The 11,328-nt window shown below is 53.5% G+C and overlaps 1 protein-coding gene across 3 annotated transcripts in view; it reads left to right on the forward strand.

The window, feature by feature from the left end:
* Positions 1–6,049, forward strand: part of SMAD6 (SMAD family member 6) — a 77,987-nt gene extending 71,938 nt beyond the window's left edge. For all 3 annotated transcript variants that reach the window (XM_061430161.1, XM_061430159.1, XM_061430160.1), the window contains one exon: positions 5,095–6,049. In XM_061430161.1, the coding sequence (XP_061286145.1) occupies positions 5,095–5,636 (542 nt within the window). In that variant the 3' untranslated portion in view covers positions 5,637–6,049. The remainder of the gene's footprint in view (positions 1–5,094) is intronic.
* The last annotated feature ends 5,279 nt before the right edge of the window (positions 6,050–11,328 follow it).

The raw sequence follows: 11,328 nt of genomic DNA on the forward strand, positions 1-11,328 counted from the left end.
CTGTCACGTCAGGGATTAGCATTTTCAACCTGAACTTGGGGAGGGACACACATGAGCATTTAGTCCACTAACATCCATCCTCCTGCTGATGGACATCTGAGCTGCTTTCCAGGTTTGGGTGATTACGGTTAGAGCTGCTGTGAACATTCATGAAGTCATAGATGCGTAGAGCTCACTGTGCAGAGGGGAAGACTGAGGCCGGGAGAAGAAAGAGCGCCTGCAGATCGGGGCCAGGAGAGAGGACACCTGGCTGCAGGACTCCTGGCCCCCGGTCTGGTGCTGCTCCTCCAAGTCCGCCCCAGACATCACGCCAGCCCGCGCCTCTCCTCTCCCCCTCCCCCCGGAACCCTTCCAGCCGGGACCCAGAGTCTGGCTGGGAACTAGGCCAGGCCCTGAGCAGGGGGTAGCGAGCAGGAGTTTCGGTCAGAGAGCGGTCATCTTTGATGTTGTTCACTCGGGTCTGACTCCCCGGTATTTATTTGCAATTAAGGAGCTGGTTCCTAATTAGGCTGATGGCGGGACCACAGCCTTGGAGCCATGAGAAGAAAAAGATCTTCTGCAAGAGGCTGTCCCCTCGTATCCTGAGAGGCAGCTCAGGCTGCAGATGAGAGGCATGATGGGTGGAGTGGAGCTCTGCGTCTGAGGGGAGTGGAGAGGGGACCCTGGGTTTGGGGGTGCCTGCCTGCTCATTCTCAGAGAGCGTTGTCAGCTTGTGAACACGCAGCATTAGATGTGAATACACGTGTGTGTGTAAACAGAGCCGCAGGAGCACTCATCTGTGTCCCTCATGTTCAGCTATTCATCGCTTCACTTTGATTTCTTCACTTAATGAGCACCTTTTTGCACTTCAGGTACCAGGCTGGGAGCTAAACCTTAACATTGGTAAAGTGCTTTACAATTTGCAAAGGCCTCTGCTGTCCGTTGTCCTGTTGTAACCCCCCATGGTGGTGATCCTGGGTCATGACCCCCAACACCCGTAAGGAGCCCTGGCCTTTGAAGGGTTAGGCCAGCATGGGGACAGATAAACAGCTGCTTCTTTCTGCTCCAAATTGATCTGCTGCTGGAGTTGCCAGAAAGTTCAAAGAGGGACTGTGTAATTGAGGTACTCAATTATGAACAAGTCCATTTTACAGATGGGGAGATTGAGGCTTGGGGACATTCGGTGACTTGTTCATGGCCACATATCTAGTCTGTGGTGAGAGTTAGGTCTGTCTCACTCAGAAACCTTTTGGATCATGGGACAAGCACTGGTTAGAGTTCTGGGGTCTCTAGTTCTGGTCCCACTTCTGCCACCCACTGCTGTATGTCCTTGGGCAAGTCACCTGGTACCCCCCAACCCCCGGGCACCATCTTTGGGGCACAAGGACACTGGGCTCAGTTGATGGTTCCCACAGGCCACTCTCAGGACTGAGTTTTCACTGGTCTATGGTGAAAAAAACAAGAAAATTTCTTACAATGTAAATATATTTTTAGATTTTCTGATTTGATTTTTTAAATACTCTCTTTTTTGAGAATCAAATTATACTTTCTTTTGTGCTAGTGACAGTAGATGGTCTTGGGGTTTTTAATCAGTCTGTATGTGACAAAATAAAATTGTAGTGACCTTGTAATATTCCCACCCCACCCCCATTAAACAGTGTATTGGTTTGTGAAATTCCAGAGTATTGGGGCTCCCTGGATGAAATAGTGCCGTGGGACCCTCAAGCTCTGGAGCCCAGAGACCCTGAGAGCTAGGAGGAGACGAGGAGGCCTCAGGCATGGTGACAGGCTTACCTGCTGGGCTGCTGTCTCAGGATCAAACCTGAGACCCTAGACCTTGCCCAGCACCTTTCAGGCCTGAGGCCATCAGCCCCACCTACTGGGAAGGATTCCAGTAAGGGGTAGTGTGACGGCAGTGTGCCCACACTTGGCATATATTCTGTTTCCTTCCTCCTTCCCTTGCAGGGTGTTCCAAGAGCACCCTGGGGATACACGCAGACTTGGGACAGATGCAGAGAGGACTAAGACCCACCCCTTCCTCCTTGAGAGTTGAGGCCAGCCAGGGATGCTGACCAACAGCACAAACACCTGCTCAGGCCAAGAGCGAGGCTGCATTTGAGGCTCTAGGCACACAGGAGGGAGAGGTCAGAGAGGGCTTCCCAGAGGCGGCAGTCCATCCCTTGGAATTTGGAAGACCTGGCCCAGAGCCCAGGCTTGATGAGGTGTTACTGCTCATCCAGAGGCCACAGGAGGTGAGGCCCGGACTAGGCGGTGTCCCTGAGCACCACGGCTGGGGCCCAGGGCAACTCAGGGGCTGGGTGGTTTATCCCCATGCATAGGGTTCCATCCCCCGTGAGGAGTACCGACTGGAACAAGACCCGAGACACAGGTGTTGATCAGGGTTGGGGCGTGGTTAGATGATGAGGGCACAGTTGGTTTGGCTTGGCTGGGGTTGGAGGTGCTGAGAGGAGGGGGACAGGAAGGCCCACTTGGCCTTGAATTAAAAGCCTTTTAGGAGCTGCGAGGGAAGAAGTGCCCCACCCCTGGGGTCCCATTACTCTTCTCTCTGTTAAACTGCTTCTTAAGCTTTTATGAGTGGCTACACCCTGGGGCAGAGCTGCCCCTTTATGACTAGGGTGGCCCCTCTGTGCTTATCTGTAGAGGCGGACAGCAGTGCTCCCTCCCTCAGTAGGACTGTGTGAGTCTTCAGGGGATGAAGGCCTTTCGTTTGTGGCTCACCAGCTTGTGGGTAAGCACTTCTAGGACTCACAGACCACGAGAGCTGTCATGGTTGCAGATAGGGAAACTGAGGCTCTGAGAAGGTGGGGGGCCTGTCTGGAGTATGGAGAAGAGCTCCCCTCGAGAGTGTGGCCTGGCACTGATGCCAGCCCCAGCACTCTTGAGCGTGTGCCCTTGGCCGGTTATGGCACCTCCCGGGGCCTCAGTTTCCACACCCGTGGACAAGGCTGGTAGCAGGTGCACCAAGGCCGTCGTGAGGAAGTCACCTGGCTTATGGAGGGCACTCAGAGGTGCCCGCTGCCTGTGCTGTCGTGCAGCGTCCTCCAGGCATGCTTCTTTGCCTCTGCACCTCTGTGCCTGGTGCACTGATGGAGTTCTCACCTAACGAGAAGGTTGGTTTCGGAGTTTCACAGCCAGGCTGGGACGGTGCTGCTTCTCTGCATCTTGAGAGCTCTCAGACCAGTGCCAGATGGATGGATGGAGAAAGGGACAAGGGCGTGGGGTACTCCTGGCGGCCCTCCTGCTGGGACTGGCCTAGTGCCCACTGGTGGAGGGGCAGGTCAGCTGAGAGCAGGGGGGCCTGTTTCCCCCACTCTGACCACAGCTAGAACCATGAGGGGTCTGCGTAGGGACCATGAGACAAAGTATACATCCTCAGGGGCTAGCCTGGGGCCCTGTGGCTGGGACCTTAATGCCACCCTTTGAGGCTGTGCCCAGCCCCAGGCCACAGCAGAGCAAGCAGCCTAACAGGAAGCCCTCAGGTGCACAGTTCCCTGCTGGGGGTGCCTCCCAGAACATAAGGGAATGTCAGGAGCTCGGTCACCCTGCTGCTCCGTCTAGGCGGGACTGGACTGAAGGCCGACAGAGCTGACCTCACCCAGGCTCCTGAATGAAGTTGTTGGCAGTGCTTTCTCCCTCAGGTGTGACTGGACTTTGCTCTGTTTCTCTGGGAGGAGCTGAGCCATAAAGGGCCTCACTGTGTCCTCATCAGGCCTCCAGCAGACCTTCTCCCCCTGCCAAAGCCCCAGCCGGGGGCCTGAGTGGGAACACTTCACCCCACTGGGCGGTCTGCTTCTCAGAGCCGTGAGCTCAAAGGAGAGCCCAGGCGTCGAAATGCTTCAGAATCTGAGGCCGGCCACGCCTGAGGGCAGGGAGGAGGGGGCTGCCCTTCAAGATGGGGCCCTTGCTATACCTGGAAATTGTTAAATTCACGCAGACGCATAGAGGTGCTCCCAGCTGGAGTGAAAAGGGATTCCAGTCTTCATCCAGGCCACATCTTTGCTGTCACTGGGGAAAGTGGGGTCTGGAGAGGAGCAGCTGGGAAACTGGAGCCCTTGAGGAGCGATCTCCTTTCCCACTTAGAGACCCTTCATTTCTATGTCTCACAGAAGCGGCTGCAGTTCTGGTGAAGACCTGCACTTCCTGCCAAGAGAGCCAACCTGAGGGGCTGGGGTGGGGGCTGCTGGGAGACTCTGCATCACGCTCAAGGCTGAGGCTGGGAGCCATCAGCATTGAGCAGCAGTGATTCCCAGCTGCAAGAGATACTGGGGGCCATGTCCCCCACCCCACCCTATCCTGCCTTCTGATGCCTGAGTCCCCTCCAAGGGGTGATTTACACCCCTCCATTGCCTCACCCTGGTAGCTCACACAGTAAAGAATCCACCTACAATGCAGGAGACCTGGGTTCAAGTCCTGGGTCCGGAAGATCCCTTGGAGAAGGGAATAGCAACCTACTCCAGTATTCTTGCCTGGAGAATCACATGGACACAGAAGCCTGGCGGGCTATAGTCCACAGGGTCACAAGGAGTCGGAAATGACTGAGCGACTAACTTGCACTTCACCCCACACTGTTCAAGTTGAGGCTTGGACTGACTGGGTTCAAATCCTGGTGGTGCCACCCGCTAGCTGGGTGGCCTTGGGCTGCCAAGTCTCAGATCCTCATCTGTAAAATGAGAAGGTGGCCTCCTCGCCATTTCAGGAGGACCCAGAGAATCACGTGTGGAGTGAGGCCTGCAGAGCACAGCACCCAGAACAATGTAGGTGCTCACCGTTCAGCCCCTCCCTTGGGTGTGTGGGTGTGTGTCCCTCTTCCGCCGGCTTGTAAAACTCTATGGGCCGGAGCCGGGTGTGGCTCGTGTTTGGGTGCCCGTGGCACCTGGCACAGTTAGGTGCCCTGCCTTTGTGTGTGTTTGTGGGTGGGGCTGGGCGAGGGGGCCTGCAGGTTAAGTTTGAGGACAGCCTGGCCCGCAGTAGACGCTCCGCATGTCCGTGGGGTGCTAGAAGCTCCACGCACCTCCCCCTTCTCCCCGGGCCAGGCAGCCATACCACCTCCGCTGCCCGGGAATAACAGCTGCGTGCCCTGTGCTTGCCCCGCAGACGCCAGCATGTCTCCGGACGCCACCAAGCCGAGCCACTGGTGCAGCGTGGCCTACTGGGAGCACCGGACGCGGGTGGGCCGCCTCTACGCGGTGTACGACCAGGCCGTCAGCATCTTCTACGACCTACCTCAGGGCAGCGGCTTCTGCCTGGGCCAGCTCAACCTGGAGCAGCGCAGCGAGTCGGTGCGGCGCACGCGCAGCAAGATCGGCTTCGGCATCCTGCTCAGCAAGGAGCCTGACGGCGTGTGGGCCTACAACCGCGGCGAGCACCCCATCTTCGTCAACTCCCCGACGCTGGACGCGCCCGGCGGCCGCGCCCTGGTGGTCCGCAAGGTGCCTCCCGGCTACTCCATCAAGGTGTTCGACTTCGAGCGCTCCGGCCTGCTCCAGCACGGCCCCGAGCCCGACGCCGCCGACGGCCCCTACGACCCCAACAGCGTCCGCATCAGCTTCGCCAAGGGCTGGGGGCCCTGCTACTCCCGGCAGTTCATCACCTCCTGCCCCTGCTGGCTCGAGATCCTTCTCAACAACCACAGATAGCGCCCCCGCCACCTGCCCCGCCGCCGGGGGGGGCCCCGTGCCCAGAGACACAGCCCCCACGGACGAACCCCCCCCCCAGATATCATCTACCTAGATTTAATATAAAGTTTTATATATTATATGGAAATATATATTATACTTGTAATTATGGAGTCATTTTTACAATGTAATTATTTATGTATGGTGCAATGTGTGTATATGGACAAAACAAGAAAGACGCACTTTGGCTTATAATACAGATATATTTTCTTTCTCTTCCTCCTTCCTCTTTATGTTTTTTTTTTTCTTTAAAGAAAATGATACAGCAGAGCCAGGTGGAAAAGCCTGGGTTTGGTGTCTGGTTTCTGAAATATTAATGCCCAGACAAAAAGCTAATACCAGTCACTCGTTGATAATAAAGTATTCGCATTATAGTTTTTTTTTTTTTTTTAAACTGTCTTCTTTTTAACAAAGAGGGATGTGCAGGGTTTCCGTGGGTTTCTGACCAGTCAGGCATTTGAAACTTGATTTCAGTCTTTTAGTGGTTAAAGAATAGAGGGAATTACATTGAAAAGGAAGGAAGGACCTATGTTTGTTCTTAAGACCAGAGAAGGTTCTGTTGTTCCTTCCCTCCCTTGGCTGTGGGGTGTCCACAGGATTCAGGAGAAGGAGGGGGAGTTTGTGGTCCATCCATCCTGGGTAAGTGCTTCCAATCTGATGGGGAGGCTCATGCTCTGGCTTACGCCAGCTCTCAGTCTGATGTCCATATCTCCCATCTCTGAGCTGTCTGCAAACTAGAAGACTAATTCTCACCACTTTGGGGAAATGATCTGTGGAAGAAAGACTGAGATGGTGGGTGTTGGACCCACTTAATGGCCTTGTGGAAGCTCCCTGAGCCCCAGGGTGAAACTCCCTTTTAGGACCTAAATAAGCTACCCTCTGATCCCTCACCAAGGAGGTCAGAACCTGCCCATCTGGGGCTGTCCTCATGATTGATGCAAAGGCAGGTGGTTTCTTTCTTCTCTATAAAAGGGAAAAAGTTAAAGGTTCTGGAAGGGTAAATGACTAGCTCATGAAACTGACCAAGGTTAGAACTTACATCTAATTGTAGGACCAGAGCCATATTAAATCAGTTTCCTCTCTTGAGAAAACTCAAAAAAAGAAGGCTTTCTTGGCCAAATAACTAGGGAATGTTACATTGTATATCTTCTTTCTTGGAGATTTACATTAGCCTATTAAATGCTCTGAGAAGTCCTGTGTATTATCTATTGCTGCGTAATAAATTATCCCAAAACTTGGCAGCTTGAAACAACTACCATTTATTATCACACAGTTTCTGTGCTCAGGAATGTGGGAGCAGCTTAGCTGGGTGGTTCTGATTCAGGGTCTCTTGAGGCTGCAATCAAGCTGTCGGCCAGGGCTGCAGTCATCTGAGGCTTAACTGGGCCTGGAGGACCCACTTCCAAGCCTGCTCACGTGGCTGTTGGCTGGAGGCCTCAGTTCCTCACCACATAGGCCTCTCCATTGGGCTACTCATGACGTGGCTTGCCCGAGAGCAACTGATCCAAAAGAGAGAGACCAAGTGTGAGGCTGCTGTCTTTCCTAACCTTATCTCAGAAGCGTCATTCCATCACTTCTGCCATGTTCTATTGGTCACACAAACCATTCTTGCTACAGGGTGTGTGTGTGTTGGCGGCGGGTGTGTGTGGGGGGCGGGGGGAAGTGTTGCTACACTAGAGTGTGAATGCCCGGAGGTGGGAATCATGGCCACCACATCCTCCAAGAACTACACTATTTTTACTTCATTTCCCAAAGTTCTATGCCAGTGGACTCCTTTCCACCCCTCTAATTCTGTCTCAGACCCAGGTCAGCCAGCCCAGTCCCTTTCACTCCACTCTGCCACCCCAGACCCGAGCTTCCCAGGAGTCCCCCCTTCCTCTGCTGTCCCCGCTGTCCAGGCCTTGGTCCTCCTGGGGCACAGTGAGCAGAACTGTGCTCTGTTGGAAGATGGGTTCGGAATCACTATCTGTCTTCTTTTCAAGTCAGTGATTACCGACATGAACTGTCTGTGAGTCCTTACTACCCGTGGCGCGAGAACCTCTGTGAGGGTGTTCTTGGCCAGTCCCCCTTTCCAGATGGAGAAATGGAAGCTTATGGGAATACTGTCCTGTGCCCAAGCTCCCTGGGGGACAGGACATGTCTCTGTCTCAGATGCAGGCTGGGCGTCCTGTCCAACGTCCTCTCGTGCTGGTTGTGACTGGCTTTGCTGGAGTGGGCCTACCCCCTGGGGACCACCCTTGAGTCTGGAGGGCTGAACTCTGGGGACCCAGGGGCCTCAACCTTGCAGCAGTCTTGCTCCCAGGCCTGCCCACTGCCCAGGCTGAGAACCTCCCTGAGCTCCTTGGAAGGCCTCAAGTGCTGCAGAGAGGCCTCACGGCTGCCTTTCTTCGCAGGGGTCTGAGGCTGCAATTCTGGTCCCTCAGTTCACAGGGGGAAACCGAGCCCCAAACAGGACAGGCTGAATTGCTGAGGTCACAAGTGGCAGCAGGACCTCCATCCTCCCCCTTTCCCAGTCGTGGTGCCGGCAGAAACTTTGTGGTTTCCCCAGACCACCCAGGGATTGGTGACTCAGGCTCCAGAAGACACTTTCTAAACAAGGCCCTGTCTCTGGAGAGCCTGGTGGGAGCTGGGTCCTTGCAGGCTCTGGGAAGTGCGGTGGGTGGGGTTTACTGTCCCCAGGCCCAGGCCTAGGATGGGGACAGAGGGGGAATGGATTTCCTGCTATTGGCTAGATTTGTGGAGAGGGGTTAGTCCCTCCTTTGCCCCTCTCTCTCTACTGCACAGCCCACCCCTACGTCCTGTCTCTTCCCTGCCTTAGTCTCTGAAAGTGTCTGGGTGTGAGAGTGTGGAAGGATGGATCTATGAGCCAGAGAAGTACAGCTTGGTGAGTGAGGAGTCCTAGAAATCTTGTGTTCAGGCTTCAGCTGAGAAAACGCAAGGCTCAGAGAGAGCTATGAGGAGCCCAAGGTCACACAGCAAGTTCGGGGCAGAACTGAGCCTGAACCCCAGGTCTCAGAACGCCTGATCTGGCTGCTTCCTCAATGTCTGAACACAGATTCCCTCATTACTCCAGAGAGTGTGCACACACCTCTGTTCACTTCTGGGAACTACCCCCATCCCTTCCCACTATCTGTTCCGGAAGCTTCCATCCCACACAATTCAGAGGGCTTCATTGTTCCGGCTGTCTTTGGCTGTAACTGCCTTGTTTTAATCCAGACTCTGCCACTTACCACATAAAGTGATCTGAGGCATGTTATTTAACCTCTCTGTGCCCAAGTTTCCTCATCAGAATTACAAGAGTATTTCCATCCTAGGATTGTCAGGAAGATTACATGAATTAATGACTGTTATGCAATGGCAGCCCACTCCAGTACTCTTGCCTGGCAAATCCCATGGACGGAGGAGCCTGGTGGGCTGCAGTCCATGGGGTCACTATGATTCAGACACAACTGAGTGACTTCCCTTTCACTTTTCACTTTCATGCATTGGAAAAGGAAATGGCAACCCACTCCAGTGTTCTTGCCTGGAGAATCGCAGGGACAGGGGAGCCTGGTGGGCTGCCGTCTATGGGGTCACACAGAGCGGGACACGACTGAAGCGACTTAGCAGCAGTCCAGGATGCCAGGGCCTCCACCAACAGCTGCTGTGGCCTCTTGAATAGGCCTCCTTCCCTCTCCCACCCCTTTCAATCCACTCCTCACCCAGAGTCATGGTCTGCACCCAGATCTTTTTTTAACAAATAATTAATTTATTTGTTTTTGGCTGTGCTGGATCTTCATTGCTGCTCAGGCTTTTTTCTAGTTGCGGGGAGCAGGGGCTGCTCTCTAGTTGCAGTGCACAAGCTTTTCGTTTCAGTAGCTTCTCTTGTAGCAGAGTGTGGGCTCTAGGGCACGTGGGCTTCCGTGGCTGCTCCTGGGCTCTAGAGCACAGGCTCAGTAGCTGTGGTGCATGGGCTTCGTTGTTTCGCGGCATGTGGGTTTTCCCCGATTAGGGGTTGGATCCATGTCTTCTGCATCGGCAGGCGGATTCTTTACCACTGAGCCACCAGGGAAGCCCCGGCACCCAAATCTGACAGTGAACCTCCTCCATGTGATGGTGACCTCTCCGATGACTGCCTGTGTCTTTAGGATATAGAACTGCCTCTGAGAGGACCTAGCCCTGCCCTGAGTCTTCTTGGCCCAGTACCATCTAACGCCACACTCCAGACCTCTCTGTCCCCACTAGGCCTTTGCCCAAACTGCCCCCTGCTCCTGACCATGCCCTGGCCTGCCCAGTGCAAGATCTGACCATGCTGCTGTCCCCTCTCTCCTCCCTAGGAGTCTCCTGGAAGCCAGAGATGTCTTATGATCTTGGTCTAGCCCAGTGCCGGACACAGAGGATGGGCTTTCTGGATGTTTGTGGAGTGAAAGGGTCATGGGAGTACTAGATGTGGGCGTGTTTTATAAACTGCAGGAATGAGCAGGCATCCAGAGGGGGGTATGTTTATTAGTACCATGCGTCTCCATGACAACCCCAGCTGACTTTTTCTAGGCCTCTAAGAACCTTCACACCCTCCACTAGCCTCAAGCCCCAGTCCTATAGTCTTATTTTACCCTCTTGGGGCTGTGGTAGCAAGAATTCCTGATTTGAGAGGGGACATCCCTTTAAAGACTTAGAATACAGAATCAGAAAATGTCTAGTTCTATTACTGTCATAGAACTGAAGCTCAGAGAGGTCAGGCTGCTAACCAGGGTCACACAGCAAGGCAATGGCCAATGGAGGCCAAACCCTTGACCTGGGGCTCCTTTCAGAGTTGAGCTCTCAGAGATGCTGTAAAGGCTTCTGAGAAACCTGCATTAGTCTGACCAAAGCAGAGGAGAGGCAAGAAGGTTAGTGGTAGAGATCATTTTTTGGTTGTGTTTGTTTTTAATTGTGGTTAAAAAAAAGAACATATATAGTGTAAAAGTGACCAGTTGAACCATTTTGCAGTGGCATTAAGTACATTTGCACTGTTGCACAATCATCACCACCAACCCTCCCCAGAACTTTTTCATCTTTTCTATGTTTTTGTGGTTAGTGTTATTATTGTGGTAAAATACACAGAGCAGAAACTTTGCGATTTTAACCATTTTTCAGTGTGTGGTTCTGTGGCATTAAGAATATTCTCCTTGTTGTGTTTCCTATGCTTTTTAATAAAAGGCAAATGAAGACAAAGTTTTACAATTCTTCACCCTGAGGTTGAGGGTTTTGCTGACTTCCGGCAGCCTGGGTAACCCAGAGGAAGCTGTGTGTCACCTTGGCTTGGGTGGGCTCGGTGGAGGATACTGGGAAAAGGGGAGTCCAGTGAAGGCTGACTGTCACCGGGAATATGAGTTGAAACAGCCTCTCAGCCTTGCTGTTTTCAATGCAGCTCATAGTGAGGCTAGTGGAGTGTAGATGAAATACCTAGAATTTCTGAGTGTGAGACCAGGAGCTCATGGGCTGAGCAGAGGATACAGGTGGTTTTTAATGTGACCTCCTTGACTCCCGGGGGGCACTGTGGGAGACCTGGCTGAATGGCGCTAGGAAAGGCCCCTCCCTGGGCTTTAATTTCCCCTCGAAAATGAAAGGTCTAAACCAGATGTCTTGATGATGCCTTCTGGAGGAGCCCAGGGCTTCTAGAGATTGTTTGCTG

Source organism: Bos javanicus, chromosome 10 (assembly GCF_032452875.1).
Source record: "Bos javanicus breed banteng chromosome 10, ARS-OSU_banteng_1.0, whole genome shotgun sequence".
Lineage (NCBI taxonomy): Eukaryota > Metazoa > Chordata > Mammalia > Artiodactyla > Bovidae > Bos > Bos javanicus.